Source organism: Danio rerio, chromosome 3 (assembly GCF_052040795.2).
Source record: "Danio rerio strain M-AB ecotype USA chromosome 3, GRCz13ab, whole genome shotgun sequence".
Classification (NCBI taxonomy): domain Eukaryota; kingdom Metazoa; phylum Chordata; class Actinopteri; order Cypriniformes; family Danionidae; genus Danio; species Danio rerio.
The window spans coordinates 6,077,895-6,097,500 of record NC_141023.1 but is presented as its reverse complement, the minus strand read 5'-3'; the positions used below and the strand labels follow the sequence as shown (position 1 = coordinate 6,097,500).

Below are 19,606 nucleotides of genomic sequence, written 5' to 3'. Positions count from 1 at the left end.
AGGTGCTCTATTGGATTGAGTTCTGGTGACTGTGGAGGCCATTTGAGTACAGTGAACTCATTGTCATGTTCAAGAAACCAGTCTGAGATGATTCACGCTTTATGACATGGCGCACTATCTTGCTGTTAGTAGCCATCAGAAGATGGGTCCACTGTGGTCATAAAGGGATGGACATGATCAGCAACATTTGGTACTAATGGGCCCAAAGTGTGTCAAGAAAATCTCCCCCACACCATTACACCACCACCACCAGCCTGAACTATTGATACAAGGCAGGATGGATCCATGCTTTCATTTTGTTGACACCAAATTCTGACTTGACCATCTGAATGTGGCAGCAGAAATGGACTCATCAGAGCAGGCAACGTTTCTCCGATCTACTATTGTCCAATTTTGGTGAGCCTGTGTGAATTGTAGCCTCAGTTTCCTGTTCTCTACCAACAACCATGCCACGTTCAAAGTCACTTAAATCCCCTTTCTTCTCCATTCTGGTTCTCGGTTTGAACTGCAGCAGATCGTCTAGACCAGGTGTTCTCAACTGGTTTGGCCATGGGACCCACATTTTTACATGGTCATCAAGCCGCGACCCAAATTTTTCGGAACTGTGGAAATATAAATTTCTCTCAACTAATTCCAAATGAACAATCTACGTATAACTGAAGAGTTATATTCTTTGGTTTTTAATTAGATCATTTCATTAACATCCCAGCTAGGAGGGACATTAACCTTTTAGCCCCTTTCACACAGTGATACCGGTAAATATCTGGAAAATTTCCGGAACGACTTTACCGGTATATTGAAAAAAGCGCTGTTCACACAGGCGAGGACGTCACGGAAATTTTCCGGAAAAGAGCATTCACACATCTATTCCAAAATACCGGTAAATTCTGACATCATTCACCACAAATGAGCTTTAAACGGCTGCGCTTGTATTTGTAAACATTTGACTAAATTACAAACTCTGTGGATGATCAATATTGTGAACAACTTTCGCAGGATCACTTTCGCATGTCGAGATGTTCATAATATGTGCGTGTGCAGGAGCTCATAGGCGCACGCAAAGCTTGAAGGTAAACAAACAACGGCTTGTCATAAGCATCTCATCGATGATTATTTACACAGTTGGCATTAAGAAGAACATATAAACGTGATCTGACTAACTTCTAGCAGCTAAATGTGTCTGGAAAAATATTCAAAGGCTTTTATCCTCACAAACCGCGCGGACGTAAATGCGTCTGTCTGTTGTGATTGTCTAAAGCAGACGTCTCACGTCAGCACGTTCTAGACGTGCACGCGCTTATTCCGGCAATCTTCCTTCTGCATTCACACAGCGCAGCATTCTGGCAAATTGCCGGTAATGTTACAACTTCTCTTTCCGGAAAATAGCCAGAACGAATTTACCGGTATTTTCAAAAAGGACCTGTTCACACATACAACCTTTCGGAAAGGTCTGTATGTGTGAAAGGGGCTTTTGTCTTTCTGATTACAGGCTGAGCCAAAGTAATGCAAATTGTCAGTTTCACAGCATGGTTGTGTCTATTGTTTTTCTCTTTTCGATCAACTGGTCAGGCGGTTTCTGTCTCCAGAACATGATGAGATCAATGCCTGAAAGAGCAGTTTACCCTGCCGACCACAACTCTTAATTTGCATGCTTTGTTTAGCCATATCCCCTCCTCCTAAGAACACAATATAGACATGGCATCTTTGTCTTAATTCAGACTTGTGACAGACTTGTGAAAGAACTTGCAGACTGCGGACCTCTAGTAGGCTCTTGCAGACACATGGACATCTTAAAGACGCTGTATGACTGCAGATTAACCAACACAACTCAATAAAGCAATCATGCTTGTTTTGAGTCTCCTGGACTGGGTTCTCTCTTCTTTTTCACTCATTTATTTTTTTTACAACAGAACTATAAAAGTGACCGGTGTACCTACTAAAGTGACCGGTGAGTGTGTGTGCCCAAGTCATTGGGCATGTTTCCATTGACCTATTCCTAACATTACATTAATAAACACTGGATGAAAATGTGCATTTAAAAGTGCAAATGTGTAAAAAGAGCATTTGATAAGTGTAAAAATATGCACTCAGTTAAGCAATTTGTGAAATTACATAAAAGAACACTGGATGGAAATGTGCGTAAGTTCTAAAATGTGCAATTGCGTATTAAGAAATAAATGTATAACTGTATTTTAATTATGCCTAAAATAACCTTGGATGGAAACAGCAAGATGTGCCAACAACTTATAGAAATGTGCACATAATATCATATGCATAACTTGGCAAATGTTTGTCCGACCAAAAAAAGAGAAAAAAGGGGGTGGGGGAGTTTAAAGGAGTGCACAGAACACCGACATTTCAGATTGCTCTGGGATTTGCTCTGGACTTTTTCGGCTTTATTGTAAAGTATTCTGTAAAGGGTAACACTTTACAATAAGGTTCGTTAGGTAATGCATTTACTAACATTAATTAATCATGAACAACACATGTACAGCATTTATTAATCATAATTGAACATTTACTCATGCATTATTAACATTTAAGTCCATGTTTGTTAACATTAGTTAATGCCCCATGAGTTAACATGAACTAACAATGAACTACTGTATTTTCATTAACATTTACTAACATGAATAAATACTGTAGTGAATGTACTGTTTATTGTTTGTTCATGTTAGTAAATGCATTAATTAACATTAACTAATAAACCTTATTGTAAAGTGTGACCCTGTAAAGTACATCTGGTATTGAAACAGCGGCATGGTGGCTCAGTGGTTCGCACTGTCGCCTAACAGCAAGAAGGTCGTTGGTTTGAGTCCAGGCTGGGTCAGTTGGGATTTCTGTGTGGAGTTTGCATGTTCTCCCCATGTTGGTGTCAGTTTCCTCTAGGTCAGGGGTCTCAAACTCAATTTACCTGGGGGCCGCAGGAGGCAAAGTCTGGGTGAGGCTGGGCCGCATAAGGGATTTCACAAAAAAAAGTCCTCAAATGTCATTATTAACAGTTTTAATTATTTCTTCTGAACATGAAGTGTCCTGAACATTAATAGAACATTGATGAAGATTATGAACAGTTCTTCTGAACATGGCATCTTTTGCCTACTTCTTGCTGCCAGAGACTTGACAGCGCTTCTTCTCACAAATCTGAACCACATTTGGCTTTAGAGCGGAAGCAGTTGAGACCCTCAGTATGGCTTGAAGATGATCATCATTAAGTCTAGACCTGTACTTTGACTTATTGAAGTCCTAGGGAAAAAAGTGGGGGAACTCACTCAAAACTTCCATTCCCTCACCTAAAAAAAGGCGTATATATGTATAAATAAAACACCCCCACCCCACTCCAGTCACATCAGTCTGTACCAGTCTGTATCTACCTATAATATCAACAGGACAGGCACGTGCACACATAGGGCTCAACCTGTGCAGTGCACATGCCCTTTTTAGTCTTGCATAGAAAGTGCCCTTCCAAAATGATCAAAAGTGCCCCCGCAACACGACACACCCTCGGTCCCGCCCTTCAGTAGGCGCGCGATAACACCGCTCTTGAGTACGCGCGCGACAACGCGCATTGAGTGACAAGCGCGCTGTGTACGGATAGAATCAGCGGAGCGGGGAGCGCTCTCTCTCCCCGCTCCGCTGATTCTGTCAGAGTACAGCGGTTGGCTCGGGCCACAAAATATTGCACTGAGGGCCGCAAATGGCCCGCGGGCCGCGAGTTTGAGACCCCTGCTCTAGGTGCTCCGGTTTCCCCCAAAGTCCAAACACATGCTCTATAGGGGAATTGGATAACCTAAACTGGCCGTAGTGTGTGTGAATGAGGGTGTATGGATGTTTCCCCGTACTGCAGGGGTGTCCAAACTCAGTCCGGTAGGGCCGGTGTCCTGCATATTTTAGTTCCAACCCCTATTAAACACATCTGAACCAGCTAATCTCTTTCTAGGTATACTTGACACTCGTGTGTTCGGAGGAAGTTAGAGCTAAACTTTGCAGGACACCGTCCCTCCAGGACCGAGTTTGGACACTTCTGCCATACTGGATTGCGGCTGCAAGGTCATCCGCTGCGTAAAACATATGCTGGAATAGTTGGTAGTTCATTCCGCTGTGGCGACCTCTGATAAATAAGAGAATAAGCTAAGGGAAAATTAATGGTATTGAAACCTTCAAACTGAGCTTGATTGATGTACGGAAAGGCCGGACCCAAGACACCATTGGCCAACACCAGTCTGTTACGATTCCCACATTTCAGAGTTCAGCTGGAGCGGCTCTCATATCTCTCCCGTATTGCCTGAAGTACAAGTGTGAGTGATACTGAAGCTCAGGCAACATCATCCGCACACAGAAGCCCTGATCCTGCAGCGAGAGGTTTCCCTTCACTTCATATCCCACGACGGTAACCGTCTCCGTCTGCCACGGTCGCAGCAGGTCCTCCAGCTCTCCAGGGGGCACTGCAGCCCTCGAGACACATTTCCGCCGAATACTCTCTGTAGATTCCCGAAGACGCGCAGTCTCCGCTTTTAACCTCTCCATCCCAAACTGAGCCGCCTTCTCCCAGAACACCTGCACGAAGAAGTCGTAGAGAAGCGTGTCCAGGACGTTCCAGGATCGCAGTTTGGCTTGAATATTCTCCGTTAGCTCGGTTTTGCTGCTGCTAGCACGAGCGTTGAGTTGAAGATAAGCCAAATCTTCATGATCAAGTCCGAGAAGAGATCCCAGGAGAATTAGGGACTCGTCAAAGTGTTCGGCGATCATCACCAGGTGAAACGCCTCCTCCAGTTGCGCCAGGTCTTCAGGCCAGGAGCTGTTCCACTTTTGATTGTTCAGCCCCATGTCGAAGCTCATGGGATTTTTGGCTAGTCCGTTCCACGGCTCCGTTGGGTTCCAGAAGGTCTCCGGAGAGTCCAGGAAGACTGAGAGTGCAGGTTTGCCCGTGTTGCTGGCGGCTCGCTGTGCACTGAGGAATGCGGGGACGGTGTAGGTGTGGTATCTGAAGACTGACTCAAAGGTTTTGATTGGGTCACGCAGCAGTGTGATGAAGACTGTGTTCTGGGGCATCACCTTCCTCACCTGCCGCAGGTCCAAACGCATGTGACTGCACAGCAGGTCAAACTGAGATGATCCCTCGGGCAGCTCGTCCACTGATGATGCTCTGAATCTGAAAGAGAGAGAGAGAGTGCGATTTCAGTTTCATACTTGCCATTAAAGCTGTGGTCAAACATGCAAGACAACAAGAGAGATTTCTCCTTATTTACATGGAACCAATTCACAGGTCAGAGTTAACCAAGCTTAAACTATGTTGCGTAGTGACTTGCGCTTATGGCTTTAATGGTTGAGTAATGGTCATACGAGAGAGGTTTGACTCTCCTCTCAAATGATTCAAATCATTGGCTGAAACTGCATACTTCCATACTATACAGTATGCTAAAATCAGTATGCGGGCTGAGTAGTATGTCCGAATTTATAGAATTCGAAAAACAGTATGCGAGAAGCACCCGGAGGACCTACTACTTCCGGCAAGATTCTGGAGTGCGCATCCCATGCATGCTGCGCTATCCCATGATGCCCCGCGAGAGAATTCATGTAAGGGAGTAAAGCGACGAAAATTACGCAGGTACGTCTGACTGTCAAAATGGCGGATGTAGTACGTCCGAATTCCATTCATACTGTACAGAACGTATTTTTCTAACGGCCAAGTAGTACGTTTAAATTCAAATGCAGTACCTACTGAGTAGTAGGTGGTTTTGGATGCAGCCAATGACTTCTGGTGGCCGCCATGGCAGTTTCTCAATTTCAAGAATGCAGAGAACGGACTTGTGTTCTTGTGGAGGCCGTTCTTGCTAAATCTTGTAAGAATTGAAATATTGCAAATATTTTTGATGTCTTTGACAATTCAAAACATGAACTGAAAACAGAGACTGGTGACTTAACAACCCAGTAGGTAGGAATGCGGGAAAAACTAGTTCCTGCTGCATTTGCATCTGAGACTGCTGAAACTCGGCTTCATCCCCCCATCTCACGCATATGGTCATTTCAATGTTTGAATGTTCTAGATTAACCAAACTGACTTTTACTATCATGTTTGATATCATTTGAAATGTCTCAGTGCGATTGGTACAATGGTCTCATTCTCTCAGAAATAGACATAATCAAAACAATAAATATATAACTGCAGGCATCTTTTGAACCACTGTGAAGGGTGTGACTTTCCACTAAGTGTTAATGCCTTTTGTTATTCACACCCCCTTCCTTGAGGGAATTCTTGGATTATTTAAGGTAAGGGTTGAGAAAGACTCGGCGCGATTCTGCCTACCCAGATCAGCCCATAACATGGAGCCTAGGCTCCACGTTATGTAAAATTTACACGTTATGTAAAAAGTCAGGAATGCATCTTTTAATCTTGGATTTATCTTTGATAATTTGATGTTTTGTATTGATCGTTTATGAATTGACTGATTGAATTTGGCATAATACATTTACCTGACTAATAAATTATCTTTTGAATTATTCAAATAGTCCTCGTGTTATTATCACTGATAAATGTTGTTGTCCATAGCACTACAAGCCACTGTACAGCTTAGTAATGGACTAAAACATGTTAGACAGAGCAGCGTGGCACGCTATACAATGTTGTTAGAGATCCGACTAGCAAATTGGCATTATTTCATGTATACGTAGACTGCAAAAGGCCAACTATGGGTTTTCTATTTAGAACAACAAAATATTGTTGAAACTACTTTAAATGTGGATATTTAGGCCTTCATCTACAAACTTATAATCCTGTGCGATTATTATTAAAATACTTTGTCTTGATGAAGTAGATAACAGATCTATGGGGACCACATAAAAATCTCCTAAATTGAGTAAGTAGGGTTCTGCCTTCTTAGGAGAGTGGTTAATCGCCTCTGTTTAATGACCAAGACTGACAAGCTTGTATTAAGAGATTGTATACCCAGCCGGTGCAAGACTCGAGATGCTATAGGAATCTGAATAAATGAGAATAAGGTATAATAACAAATCAAAAGAATATTCAATCATAATCTAAATTAATGTGAACGGAAACAAAATAACCTTCTCAATGTTTTATAATTGGAGTCAGATAAAACGAGGATAAATATATTAATATTCTAAACCACCTCATACTAAAATTGGAGTCAGATATGAGCTAAGTTTAATATAAATCAACATTGTGCACTGGAAAGACCGAACATGCAGTGAACTTTCATCCACCATTGGATACCGTCATTGGACCAACTGGCTGGACCCTACAATCTGATATTTAATAATAAAAATGCTGCCCACCTCCTTACTCCCTCTCATAGATATATACTCTAGATCAGTGTTTCTCAACTGGTGGGTCGCGACCCAAAAGTGGGTCACGGGAACATTTTTAGTGGGTCGCGGAGTGTATGGTCAAAAAAAACAAAAGTTCAAATTTTTACTCATTTTGCTTATACCGGACTTTTATTTTGAAATGCGTGTGCGACAACCCTACCGTTTGACATGTGAAATTTCATTCAATTATTGCAACAGATATGTCGAATATGTAAAGGATGGATATATATGTATGTATATATATATATATATATATATATATATATATATATATATATATATATATATATATATATATATATATATATGTATGTATATGTATATGTATATATATGTATATATATATATATATATATATATATATATATATATATATATATAGATAGCTATATAGTTATATAGATAGATATATATATATATTAAGTATAATTCCTAAAATTGTATTATAGTTCCTAAAAATTTGGGTTGCAGCTTGATGACCATGTAAAAATGTGGGTCCCATGGCCAAACCAGTTGAGAACCCCTGCTCTAGATATTGTGTACGGACTTTAAGAGTGCTTTCATATAGCCGTATGCCTATTACATATCCATAAAACACTGTGATATAGCCGGGCTCAGATTGGATCGCTTTCTCACTACAATCGATCCGCTCCAGAGTTCGTTTTAATCGAGCCGAGACCACCTCATTCTGGCGATCTCGGACCAATTGATTTAGCGCGGATCCAAGCACGATTGCTGGATTCACATATGCCAAACGAACCGCGCTAACTGGGCAAAGGTAACAGGTTCTCAAACAAAAGTCTAGGTGTGAAAGCACCCTGAGAATGCGTCAATGGTGCCGCCACATTTGTACAGTGGTCCCAGGACAAAAGTCAGTCAACCGCACTAGTCAAGACCAAAGCTAATCTGAAGATGCCAGACTTTTGCGTTGCGTACGGGTGTAGTAACGAGAAAACAAAGCGCAAAGGAAGAACATTTCATAGGTAAGATTTCGTTGTGTGCGATTTATTTATAAAGTCATTTCGAGAGGATCACATGCTTGTGATTTGAGCACGGCTTGTCCCGCATCAGCTCCGGATATTGCGCCAATCAGATGATTCCTAACTTACTACAAATAACCAGAGTTTTCAACTTCAGTCATCTTCGTTTTGAAGAATACCCCCTTCCACCCCTACTCCTCCCCTTCTCCTGAGAGTGGCATGGTGGCCTAGTGGTTTGCTCTGTTTCCTCACAGCAAGAATGCCACTGGTTCGACCCCTCACCGGGTCAGTCGGCGTTTCTGTGCAGAGTATGCATGTTCTCCCTGTGCTTGTGTGGGTTTTCTCCGGGATCCTCCTACTGTCCAAAGACATACATTCATTCTCTTGTCGGCTTAGTCCCTTTATTAATCCGGGGTCGCCACAGTGAAATGAACCGCCAACTTATCCAGCAAGTTTTTACACAGCAGATGCCCCTCCAGCCGCAACCCATCTCTGGGAAACATCCACACACACACACTCATACACTACGGACAATTTAGCCTACCCAATTCACCTGTACCACATGTCTTTGTACTGTGGGGGAAACCGAAGCACCCAGAGGAAACCCACGCAAAGGCAGGGAGAACATGCAAACTCCACACAGAAACACCAACTGAGCCCAAAGACATACATCTTAAGTAAATTGACTACTCTTAAGTAGCATCTTAGGCAAACTCTTAGCCGTCTATATATCAGCTATTCCCACGTTCACAAGCAGGGGAGTTCTCGAGACTTGCCTGAGCTCAAACTCCCCTCTCGCCCTTCAAATGCGACAGAGCCCCGGACTCAAAGATATTCTGAGCTCAGGGCTCTCTGCTGCAACAGCATGCCAAACAAGCTTTATTATCAATCATCAGCTAAGTGTGAACCCATGAATTATGATTTTGCATGTTACAAATTCTGTATGTTTGTTAACTTTTGTGCTAAGCAAGTAACGTTATTAATGATAAAACAGTGACGTAATGCACTGACTATGAGGCAAAGTAGCACCAACTCGCGCTAAATACTATGCTTACGCTAGTTTCGGTGAATAAAATCAGCAAACAATGTTGAAATATGACAAGATGCTGTGGTGCCAGAAACTTGTATTATTGTCGGCTAATTGAATGAACGTTTTAGAAATAGCCTATAGTGGTGACTGGTAACATAACAATGCCTGCGCCTCAATGTGCACACTGTCCACCCTAAATTATTGCTGGATATGCACATTGATATTGGTAGGATATTGTTGGTTCACATGAGTCGTTCATAATGGAAATTAATTCACAAACGAATCACTCCCTCTGTTAGCATTAGAAGTGAAAGCAGGACAGGGGGTGTGTTTTAGGACACAGGGTCAAATTTAACAGGGAGGGAGGATAATACATCTCCATGCACACAAACACATGCTCTTTGTCAAGAATGCCTGTGCGGTCGATTATCCATCAACGTAGAAAAGTGATGTTAAATTGTAATTTTCGTAATTTAAAAAAATATTTGCATACTGAGCACCGGGAAAACTCCTGATCATAGATGTATGTGTATATATTATAGCTCCGGATGGCCATAGTTCTCTACTACACCTTGGTTCCATATTTATTTCAAAGAAGCACTACCCTGTACTAAAATAGCAGCTCTAATGACGCATTCCTTCCAGTAGACAACAACAGGGTAGGTGACATCAAATGTAAATATCTACGACTCCCTTTATTCAGCCGCAGTGACTTCTGGGACTTCTCAAGCGAGTACTATGCTGTCTGCATCGATGCATCCTCGATATCAAGAACAAATCTGAAAAATTTTACACATCCTCTGTTCTTGAGGTCTGGAGTTTTGGAACTGAACTTTGGCGGTTGATGATGATGTTCCACAAAAACACTGAAGCCTGCATATTGAGAAACAGCCCATAATATGCGTGACTGATGTGTACAAATTATTATCATCATTACGTCATGCGCTGCCGGAAGTCACTGATTTGAGTTTATAATTTAAAAATTCTAATATTTACTACAAAATTATATACAAAAATCCACCAATAGTCTGCAGCATCCACCTGGATGACGTTACAGCAGCCATATTGCGCCAGACCGCACACAACACACCAGCTTATTGGTGGAGAGGAGACAATAACGCTTATGATGAGGATGGTTAGGAGGCCGCGATGGATAAATAGCTTGGGTGAGTGCGCACATTAGGCCAGGATACTTTGGTTAGCCCTTTTCAAAGCACATTCTCGGATTTTTAACGACCACAGAAAGTTAGGACTGCATCACTGCATCAGCAGTAGCATCCGCTTTACTATACTGGGGTGTTAAGCCTGGCTTATACTTCTGCGTCAAGTGACCGGCGCAACTCACGGCACAGGCATCGCGCGCAGCTGTGCATTTATACTTCTGCGCGCTGTCTCTGTTGGTCTGCATTAACACTTCCGAAACGCTAGTGGGCAGTGAGGTGTAAATGTTGCTCTCTGTCGAGTTTCTTCGCTTCTGTTTTGCTATTCTGAACACTTCCTGGATGTACAAGTGACTCAAACTCGCTCATTTTGAGGCAGGAACCGGCGGACGTGCAACAACTTTAACCATGAGGTAAACACAGAGCAAAACTTTCCATCCGGAGCTCCTTCACGGGACTCCACACTTGTAAACAATCGCTCGCGCCAATAGCGCGGCTCTCGGTCCCGCCCAGACTCGTCGGTGCTAGCAAGCCGACCAATCACAGAGCTTACGCCACGCGTTGTTGCGACGTGTAGTTACAATTTTTGAGAGGTGCACGTCAGTGACGGCGACGGCGACGGCCACGGCGAAGGGCTATGCGTCAGCGCCGTAGCCTACGCCGGTGTTTGACGCAGAAGTATAAATCAGCCTTAAGGACCCACAACCTAGTTTCCCATGTGGTCTCCAATCCAGATATTTACTAGGCGCATCCCAATCAGAAACAACCAGGAAAGCATGATTATTCATGGCTTTGCAATGAAAAAATGTGATTATAATGGAAGTCAATGGGGCAAAAACAGCCCCAAACATAACGAAAGGGGAGTCAATTTGCCCAGAGTGTATTGTTGATTTTTTTTTAATAATTTCTAAACATTTTCCTAAAATATGTGTCAAAATAACCAAAAATCAGTCCATTTGCTGATACACAGAGACAGCTGTGGCCAAATTAAGCCTCTGAATCACCCCAGAGTGGATGAAAACGGCCCAACAGCACATAAGGGTTACATTAATGCAAATTTCACAGTGCGGGGTGATTTAAATCTTTGGGTGAATGTTTCTTCCAAGGCACAATACGTGTGTGTGCTGGTACCTGTGTGGGTAGTTGAACTGGTACGTGCGAGAGGGAAAGGCGAAGGTGGCGCTCTCTCTCTCCCCGAGTCGAAACAGTATATTCTGCACGGAGCTGCTGCCGGTGCGGTGTGTTTTCAGGAAGACCACCGGTGGGTGCGCTCTCCTGTCTGTCTGTGTGTGTTTGGGCGGATGCTGTGTGTGCTGAGGAGCGTGTGTGGGTTTGGGTGGATGCTGTGTGTTTGTATGAGTGTGTGTGTGTTTCTCTGCAGCTCTTCTCTGGTTTCTTCTGTCCGCCGTCGGTCTCTGTTCATGAGTTCTGATGGGGAAACTCAAAGTCAGGTCTGTGACTATTTTTACAATTTAATTATTTGTCTCAGAACCATTTTCGTCACTGACATGAGAACTGGCAGACACTATTTTGTTGTGAAAGGTGCTGTTTGTAAGTTTCTGACTCTTCTAAAGCATCAAAATACCATAATATGTTCAGAAGTCAGATATTCCAACGCAATCTCACGACAATTCGTAACTTTTTTGATTTAGTGGCTAATTCGTATGAACTCATGTGATCTAATTGGGTGATGATTTGCTCATCACCTAATGATGGTTGGGTTTGGGGATGGGGTTGGGTGCTATGCCCCCTTTTAAAATCGTAAATTTATTTACAAATTAGCCACTAAACTGCGAAACGTAAAATACTTCCGTTTTCTCATGAGATCAGGTTGGATTTTCTGCTTTGAACATGTGCGTTACGTGTCTTTGTTTTGGTTCTTTTAAACCGCCCAATGCCACTTTAGCCAATTATATATCAGCATCCTGGGTTGCCTTGATGGAAAACAGCGCATTTCATGACTTTATTCAGTCATGAAGGCTCTCAAAGCGAGCATCCACGACTGAAATGCGACCTCCAGTGGACAGTAGCAGACTCCGAAATTAGAAGCAGATTCAGAGTTCCACATGAGGTTAATAATTAGTAAATAATATAAATATTATGAACGTAAACATTAAGTGAGCAGGTTACATTGTAACCCTGTGTCCTAACAACTACGCAATGTGACACGATTTGCAGTGATTAGCAATTTGGCTGTTTGCACCAGACAAAACACGACAGAAATGTAAATACAGCCATTCAGAAGCACAGAATAGGGCACTCACTGCACTCCAGCAAAATGGTAAGGTTTATAATCTAATTAATACATATTAACTAGGGTTGGGTAAAATGGCACGGGTACCTTTGGAACCAGTATTCTGGTGCCACTGATGCTGCAACAAGAACGTAAAGCAAGTCGCACACCAGAAGCGACGTGCAGCATCGCGACATGCATTTTAGAATTCGCGGCTTTAGAAGTCGGTGGCTGTCTGCAGTGCCCAGCCATGACTCAGGACGCCATCTGAATAGTTTCATTTTAAATAACATGCGAATGTGCACGTCTGATGTGTGATACTATCAACTGTTATGTGCGCGCCGAGCCGCAGCTCTGAGCGCCGCATCTGATGTGTAACGCCCTTAAGGATCAAGGCGTGCATCGAAGGCACATATAGGTATGAGTTATGTCACACTATCTCTAAATATTTAATTCTAAACAGCTTTGAGGAATACGAACACCGTCAGCGATGTCAGGCGTTTCTTATTGTTGCTTATAGAAGGCAAAGCACGCAGTGTTGCGAATGTGGCGAGCAGCTCCCTTTATCAACACGCATGATCGCGTTTATTTGATTTGATTAAACTAAGCATTCTACAGTATGGTAATGTTTTACAAGCAAGGATTCTGACACACCAACATGCAGCAGATGCTTTAAAAAAGTTGTGTGTAGGAAGGAAACGTATCAAACTTCTGAAATGTGAGGGCTCATGGAATCAACTTAAAGGTGAGGAATGGACTGTGTTTAACAGCTTGTGACATCATCTGACACTTTAGTATGTTTACATGGACACCAATACTCTGATTTTTATATAATTAAGACAATACTCTGATCAAGAGTCCACCACGTGAACAGTGATTTTTGATTATCTTAAAGGACCACAGACACAAACTGCGAAGAATTCGGATTTCTGCTTTCCAGTAAGTCTCATGATGGACCTATCGTTTATCCTTTTCATCATGCTGTTTCTCATAATTTGTTTTATTAAATATAATTATTTGATTATTTAAATGAGTATTTACCTTTGAATTGATTTTAACTAATGAATAAGTTAACACATTACTTAATTTAGGAATGTTCAGTGCGATTGCCTGTCTCTTTATAACTTCTTTCAGGAGCCACCATACTAGGTTGGAGGTCTCTGAGACCTTGAGTGGAACTGAGGGCTGAGGACTGGAAGCAACTGTTTCTATTGTTATTTCTATGAGTTAATATTGTCTAAAATGTCTAAAGTGATTTTGCTTTTTTACGGTTAAATCTTTTAAAGTGATTCTACTTTTTATTCAAGATAGACTTTGTTTAGTAAGCATTATAACTGCCTGAATGTAGATTATACCGGTTTTTAACCAGTTTTGATGTACACTCAGCCTTGGTAATGGATCTATGTGCTATAACATGCAACTGAATCATGAATGTAACATCCAGAAAGCAGCTCATGTAAACACCTGAATCATATTATTGTCTTATTCAGATTAAGGCAAATCATCAGATCACTGATGTCCATGTAAAAGTAGTCCCAAGCCTTAAACCCAGAAAAAAGGTGTTCCCTGATTTTGATGACAGCCTTTCCACAGGTTAGTAGTAAGCTAATGTAATGTTAATAGGTTAATGCAAATCTAGCATTCATGCTAACAAACAAATGATCAAAAGTAATATATTAATGCAATTCAAATAAATAAAATATTAATTGGTGTTTACTTTAAACTTAAGATAAATATGTATTTATATTGTTCAATTATAATGATTCAAATACATATATATATATATATATATATTGTAAAATAATTTTGTGGCTAAAAAGTATCGGTTCAGGCAAGTTTTGGCACCGGTACCGTTTTAAAAGTATCGATTTAGCACCGTTATCGAAATAACCCCAAACGATACCCAACCCTAATATTAACCCTCTTTAACATTAATAAATGTAGATGCTGAATCACTGATATGTGTTGGTTAGCACTGAGTCACCGTTCTGAAGTTCAATTTCAAAGGGTTTATTTTATTTTTAAGATCTGAGTTGATCTATCTGCTGCTGCTTTCAGTAGTATGGTAATAAATGTCATGTAAAATGGCTTTCGATCTCACATTATTAGCAATTAACACTGAACAGTTATTTTTCAGATAAAGTATGTTCACTTGGCATGTTTCATAAATATCCGCAAACATATTAAAGTATTGTTATGCTTTAGAATACTAGTATCTTGCAAGATATCTAGTAAAATATGTACTATCATCATGGCGAAGATAAAAGAAATCAGTTACTAAACTATTCTGTCTAAATATACGTTGAAAAAATGATCTCTCAGCGTAACTTGGGATAAATTTAAAGAGTAGTTAAAATCTCACAGGAGGATGAATAATGTTGTCTTTACGTGTACCTTGTTGTCACATTAGATAAAGCATCTTCAAATGTGATTCTCTGACCTGTTGATGTTGTGCAGTGAGTGTGTGGCCAGCAGCGTCAGCAGCAGTAAGATCACCAGCACCGCCAGCAAACCCATCACTCGGTGTCTCCATAACCAGCGCATTTCCCAAAATCTGAACCCAACGCCGTCCCAGTCTCCGTCTGAGGATTCAGGAGCGTTTCACGGCCTCCGTTGACCTGTGTTTAATCCTGCAGGATCAGGAGGTAGCACACACACACACTCCTACACACTCCGTCTCACCATCTGCACACTGAGCTTCATAGATACTGAAAACTGAAAACTGAAGTTTGAATTATTTCCCAAATGATGTTGAGCAGATTTAGGACATTTTCACGGTATTTCCTATAATATTTTTTTCTAATTTTATTTATTTAATTTTATTTTTGTTAGTTTTATTTTGGCTAGAATAAAAGCAGTTTTCTTTTTAAAGTCATTTTAAGGTCAATATTATTAGCCTTTAAGCAGTATTTGTTTTGGATTGTCTACAGAGCAAACCATCGTTATACAATAACTTGCCTAATTAACCTAAGTTTACCCTAATTAACCTAGTTAAGCCTTTAAATGTCACTTTAAGCTGAATGCTAGTGTCTTGGAAAGTATCTAGTCAAATATCATGTGCTGTCATCATGACATATATATATATATAGAGGGCGACGCAGTGGCCCAGTAGGTGTTGCTGTCGCCTCACTGCAAGAAGGTCGCTGGTTCTAGCCTTGGCTGGGTCAGTTGGTGTTTCTGTGTGGAGTTTGCTAACTGGAGCGGCACCTGGTGTGGTCTTCTGCTGCTGTAGCCCATCCGCCTCAAGGTTGGACGTGTTGTGTGTTCAGAGATGCTCTTCTGCAGACCTCTGTTGTAGCGAGTGCTTACTTGAGTTACTGTTGCCAGTCTGGCCATTCTCCTCTGTCCAAACAAGGCATTTGCGCCCACAGAACTGCCGCTCACTGGATATTTTCTCTTTTTTTGAAGTATATATATTGATGGCACAGCTGAAGAGTTTTTTTCCCTTTTTTTGGCTGATTGAAACACATGTGGCTGTTTGTTATTTTGTTATTATGTTATTTTGTGCAGATTACACACTTCTGTGAAATTCTCTTCCAACTGAAATAATCACATGTACAAATTATAAGATGTTTTCTCGCCTGGCTAGGAGGTGGTTTTTGTCAAATCAAATTTGTACACACTGAGTGAGATGTTTTTGAGTTGTCAGTGTTTTAGTTTAAATGCGATTATGCCTGATTGTTTTAAACTGACTTTTTAGCTAATTATGTTGGCTTGAGAAAACAAACTTGACTCTTGTTAAGCTTGACTCTGTCCTTGAAAACAAACGTATCTCCTCCTAGGCCGTTCATGCCACAAGGCCCAAATGTGTTCAAAATGTGCCTTCTACATTCAAGATTATTGCTATATCTCCTCATGCCTATAAGACTTATTGTTTTTTTAATAAAAAATGTTAAATATTAAATTTTTATAATCCGGGCATATAAAAAAATTATACAAGCCCCAAATTTGGCCAAAAGCTGTATTTAGATGCATTAGATTTTGTTGCTATATCTTTAACGTTTATCAGACTTATAGTTTTCCAATAAATAATTTTTAAGCATTATTTTTCTTATAATATGGCAAGCCATATTTGACTTAAACTCCATATATTTTACTGATATGGCAAGCCATTTTTGCATGTATCACTTTCATACTTATTAAAGGGTCACGAAACACCAAAACACATTTTTTGAGCTGTTGACAGTCGTATATGTGTCCCACACTGCTAAAAACACTATTAGGACACCTATATTTCACTAAAAAGTGTAAATTGGTTGTTTTTGCGTTATTTCAAGCAAATTCGTACTTCCTGTTTGAAACGAATTTTTGAAGCTGCGTCACGGTCATGACATAATAGCGTTATATTCCAGCGTGCAGACTGGACGTCTGTGCCAGAGTGTGTCTTATTACGTCTTACAGTGTGATGCATTAATGCAGGAGTAAGGCTTGGTTCAAACCAATCAGCGCGCTCTATTGTGCAACTTCATTAATATTCATTACTGTCAGCGTCTTTACACCACAGAGACGCCACGTTGTGTTGGCAAAACAAGCGTGAAGTGTTGCTTTTACAGTTTGCTGCCATTAAGTTTCGTTTTCATTTTCTCTCTGTGAGAGCTCATCTGGATCACGTCTGACAGTGTACGCGACGCTCAACAACAATAATTTACGCGTCTAAGGGGGATTATTGTTTACCTGAGAGCTGTTCTCATCTGCAAACGCTGAAATCCGGATTCCGGATGTAGTCTTCTCTTCATAAAGACGCAGCTCTAGTTGCTGGTGATTGTCCTGTCTCTACAGATTTGGTAAGTGAGCGACCAGTGCTCTTTGTTTATTCAGTTTGTTCGTATCGAATAAAGTTAACTATTGCATTGAGTGCAAACATGTTAGCACCGCATTTAGTGACCGGAATAACACACGCGGCTTTCTGACGCTACCTGCCGTGTGCATCTAAGTTTCCGGGAAATGCGGAGTTTTTTTTTTCTCTCATTCGCCGTGCGGTATCAAACATTGCATGAAAAATACACGCTTGCAGCAGTTCCTCGAATCAAATATCTCGTTTGTCGCGAGGGGCATGAATGAATTCCCTGAATGAAAGAGCCAAACTGCAGTTAAAGTCCACCATTTAATAATTTGGCAAATAATTCGACTACAGATGTCCATGTAGGTTAAACACCATCACTTTCTCCTGTGTGTATTTTGGCTGAAACTCGCGCGTGCCCAAATAGACACTCCCACACCCTCCCACTTTATTTCCTCCGACACTCCCCCCTAAACAGAGCTGGACACGCCCACTTTTCTGACTTTTTCCAAAGTAGAGGTGTGAAAACACCCTGCTGAAACGAGGGGGTTTCATGGCCCTTTAAGCATTGTATTTTCAAAAAAATACGGCAAGCCATTTTTACATAATGTTCATTCCCTTAGTCTCTTTATTAGTCAGGGGTCGCCAAAACGGAATGAACTGCCAAATTATCCAGCATTTGTAGCCATTTTTGCATGTATCACTTTCATACTTATTAAGCATTGTATTTTCAAAAAAATACAGCAAGCCATTTTTACATAATGTTCATTCCCTTAGTCTCTTTATTAATCAGGGGTCGCCACAACGGAATGAACCGCCAACTTATCCAGCATTTGTTTTACACAGCGAATGCCCTTCCAGCCGCAACCCAACACCAGGAATACATAATGACTGTCATAGAAACATCGGGGTTGATTAAGATCACTCATATTACCAAGAAGCTTTGATGTATCATCACTAACCTGTCAAATGTCCCCATAGCAATAAAACAGTATAACCTAGCAACCATTTAAAAATAGCAATATCTCTACATCAGAACATCGTAGGGACCTGGGCATTGGCTTGTTTGACTCATGTTAGCAAATGGGACTTCGTGTACTATGCATGGTAACAATGATAATGGAAGCCAAGTGCTAATAACGATTAGCTACATGCTATGAATGATCATCTAAATGCAATAACATATGCTAGAAATGCCTACTAAGTATTAGCATTTGATCAAACATGTACATGAGCCTTGCCATTTAGCAACTGCTTAGCAACCACCTAACAATGCCATAATTGTTTTAGCAACTGCCTAACAAGCACTTAGCAACCGCCACCGTGCTTCCTGCCAACTGCCATATTCCTAGTCCTAGCGCAATCACGTTGGCTTTCTCAAGCCAACATCAAAGTTTATCAATAAACTTTAGGTTCTAGTTGGATATTATTGTTTTAATTCTAACCTGTCCAGGGACTGCAGGTGGAAATTAGCAATCCTGCTACAACCTGGCACAATGCATCTTTCCTCCTTGAGATTGTGCATTGTCCCTGTTAAATGAATCCATCCATCCTTCCATCCATCCATCCATCCATCCATCCATCCCATTAAGTGAAGTTTATTTCTAAACTAATTTCGTGAGGAGCATGTGATTATGATTGAACACTGCTGGTTCTGCATTAACTAACGCAGGATTCACCAATCAGATGATTTCTAACTCCCAATAAATAACCAGAGTTTCTTACTCCTAGAAGAATCCCCCCTTTCACCCCTACTCCTTCACCTTTCCCTTAAAGCCTGGTTTATACTTCTGTGTCAAGTGACCGGTGCAAATCACGGCGCAGGCAACGCGCGCAGCTGTGCATTTATACTTCTGCGCGCTGTCTCTGTTGGTCTGCATTAACACTTCTGAAAAGCTAGTTGGCAGTGAGGTGTAAATGTTCCTCTGTGTCGAGTTTCTTCACTTCTGTTTTGCTATTCTGAACACTTCCTGAATGTACAAGTGACTCAAACTCGCTCATTTTGAGGCAGGAACCGGCGGACGTGCAACAACTTTAACCATGAGGTAAACACAAAACAAAACTTTCCATCCGGAGCTCCTTCACGGGACTCCACAC

At 41.2% G+C, this 19,606-nt stretch overlaps 1 protein-coding gene across 4 annotated transcripts; it reads right to left on the bottom strand.

Moving 5' to 3' along the window:
- Window positions 1-2,359: 2,359 nt before the first annotated feature.
- Window positions 2,360-15,423, bottom strand: LOC101884228 (galactose-3-O-sulfotransferase 2). Of its 4 annotated transcripts, XR_015480225.1 has the most exons (5): window positions 15,170-15,360; window positions 11,628-11,924; window positions 4,031-5,149; window positions 3,728-3,855; window positions 2,503-2,885 (listed from the first exon to the last, which is right to left on the bottom strand). XR_015480225.1 is itself a non-coding variant. In XM_087243677.1 (3 exons), the coding sequence occupies exons 1-3, from the start codon at window positions 15,271-15,273 to the stop codon at window positions 4,240-4,242; spliced, it is 1,311 nt and encodes a 436-aa protein (XP_087099803.1). In that variant the 5' UTR covers window positions 15,274-15,361; the 3' UTR covers window positions 2,990-4,239. The 4 variants fall into 4 exon arrangements, 1 of the variants encoding a protein (XP_087099803.1); XR_015480223.1 differs by having other exon boundaries at window positions 2,360-2,885; window positions 3,728-5,149; window positions 15,170-15,423; XR_015480224.1 differs by lacking the exon at window positions 2,503-2,885 and having other exon boundaries at window positions 2,990-3,855; window positions 15,170-15,361.
- Window positions 15,424-19,606: the final 4,183 nt, after the last annotated feature.

Excerpts from the sequence above, each read along its gene's own strand:
- LOC101884228 (XM_087243677.1), bottom strand. The coding sequence starts at position 15,273 with ATGCGCTGGTTATGGAGACACCGAGTGATGGGTTTGCTGGCGGTGCTG. Across the intron at positions 11,925-15,169 it reads TCACTGCACAACATCAACAG|AACTCATGAACAGAGACCGA; the intron begins GTCAGAGAATCA and ends TTTCCCCATCAG. Across the intron at positions 5,150-11,627 it reads CAGTTCAACTACCCACACAG|ATTCAGAGCATCATCAGTGG; the intron begins GTACCAGCACAC and ends TCTCTCTTTCAG.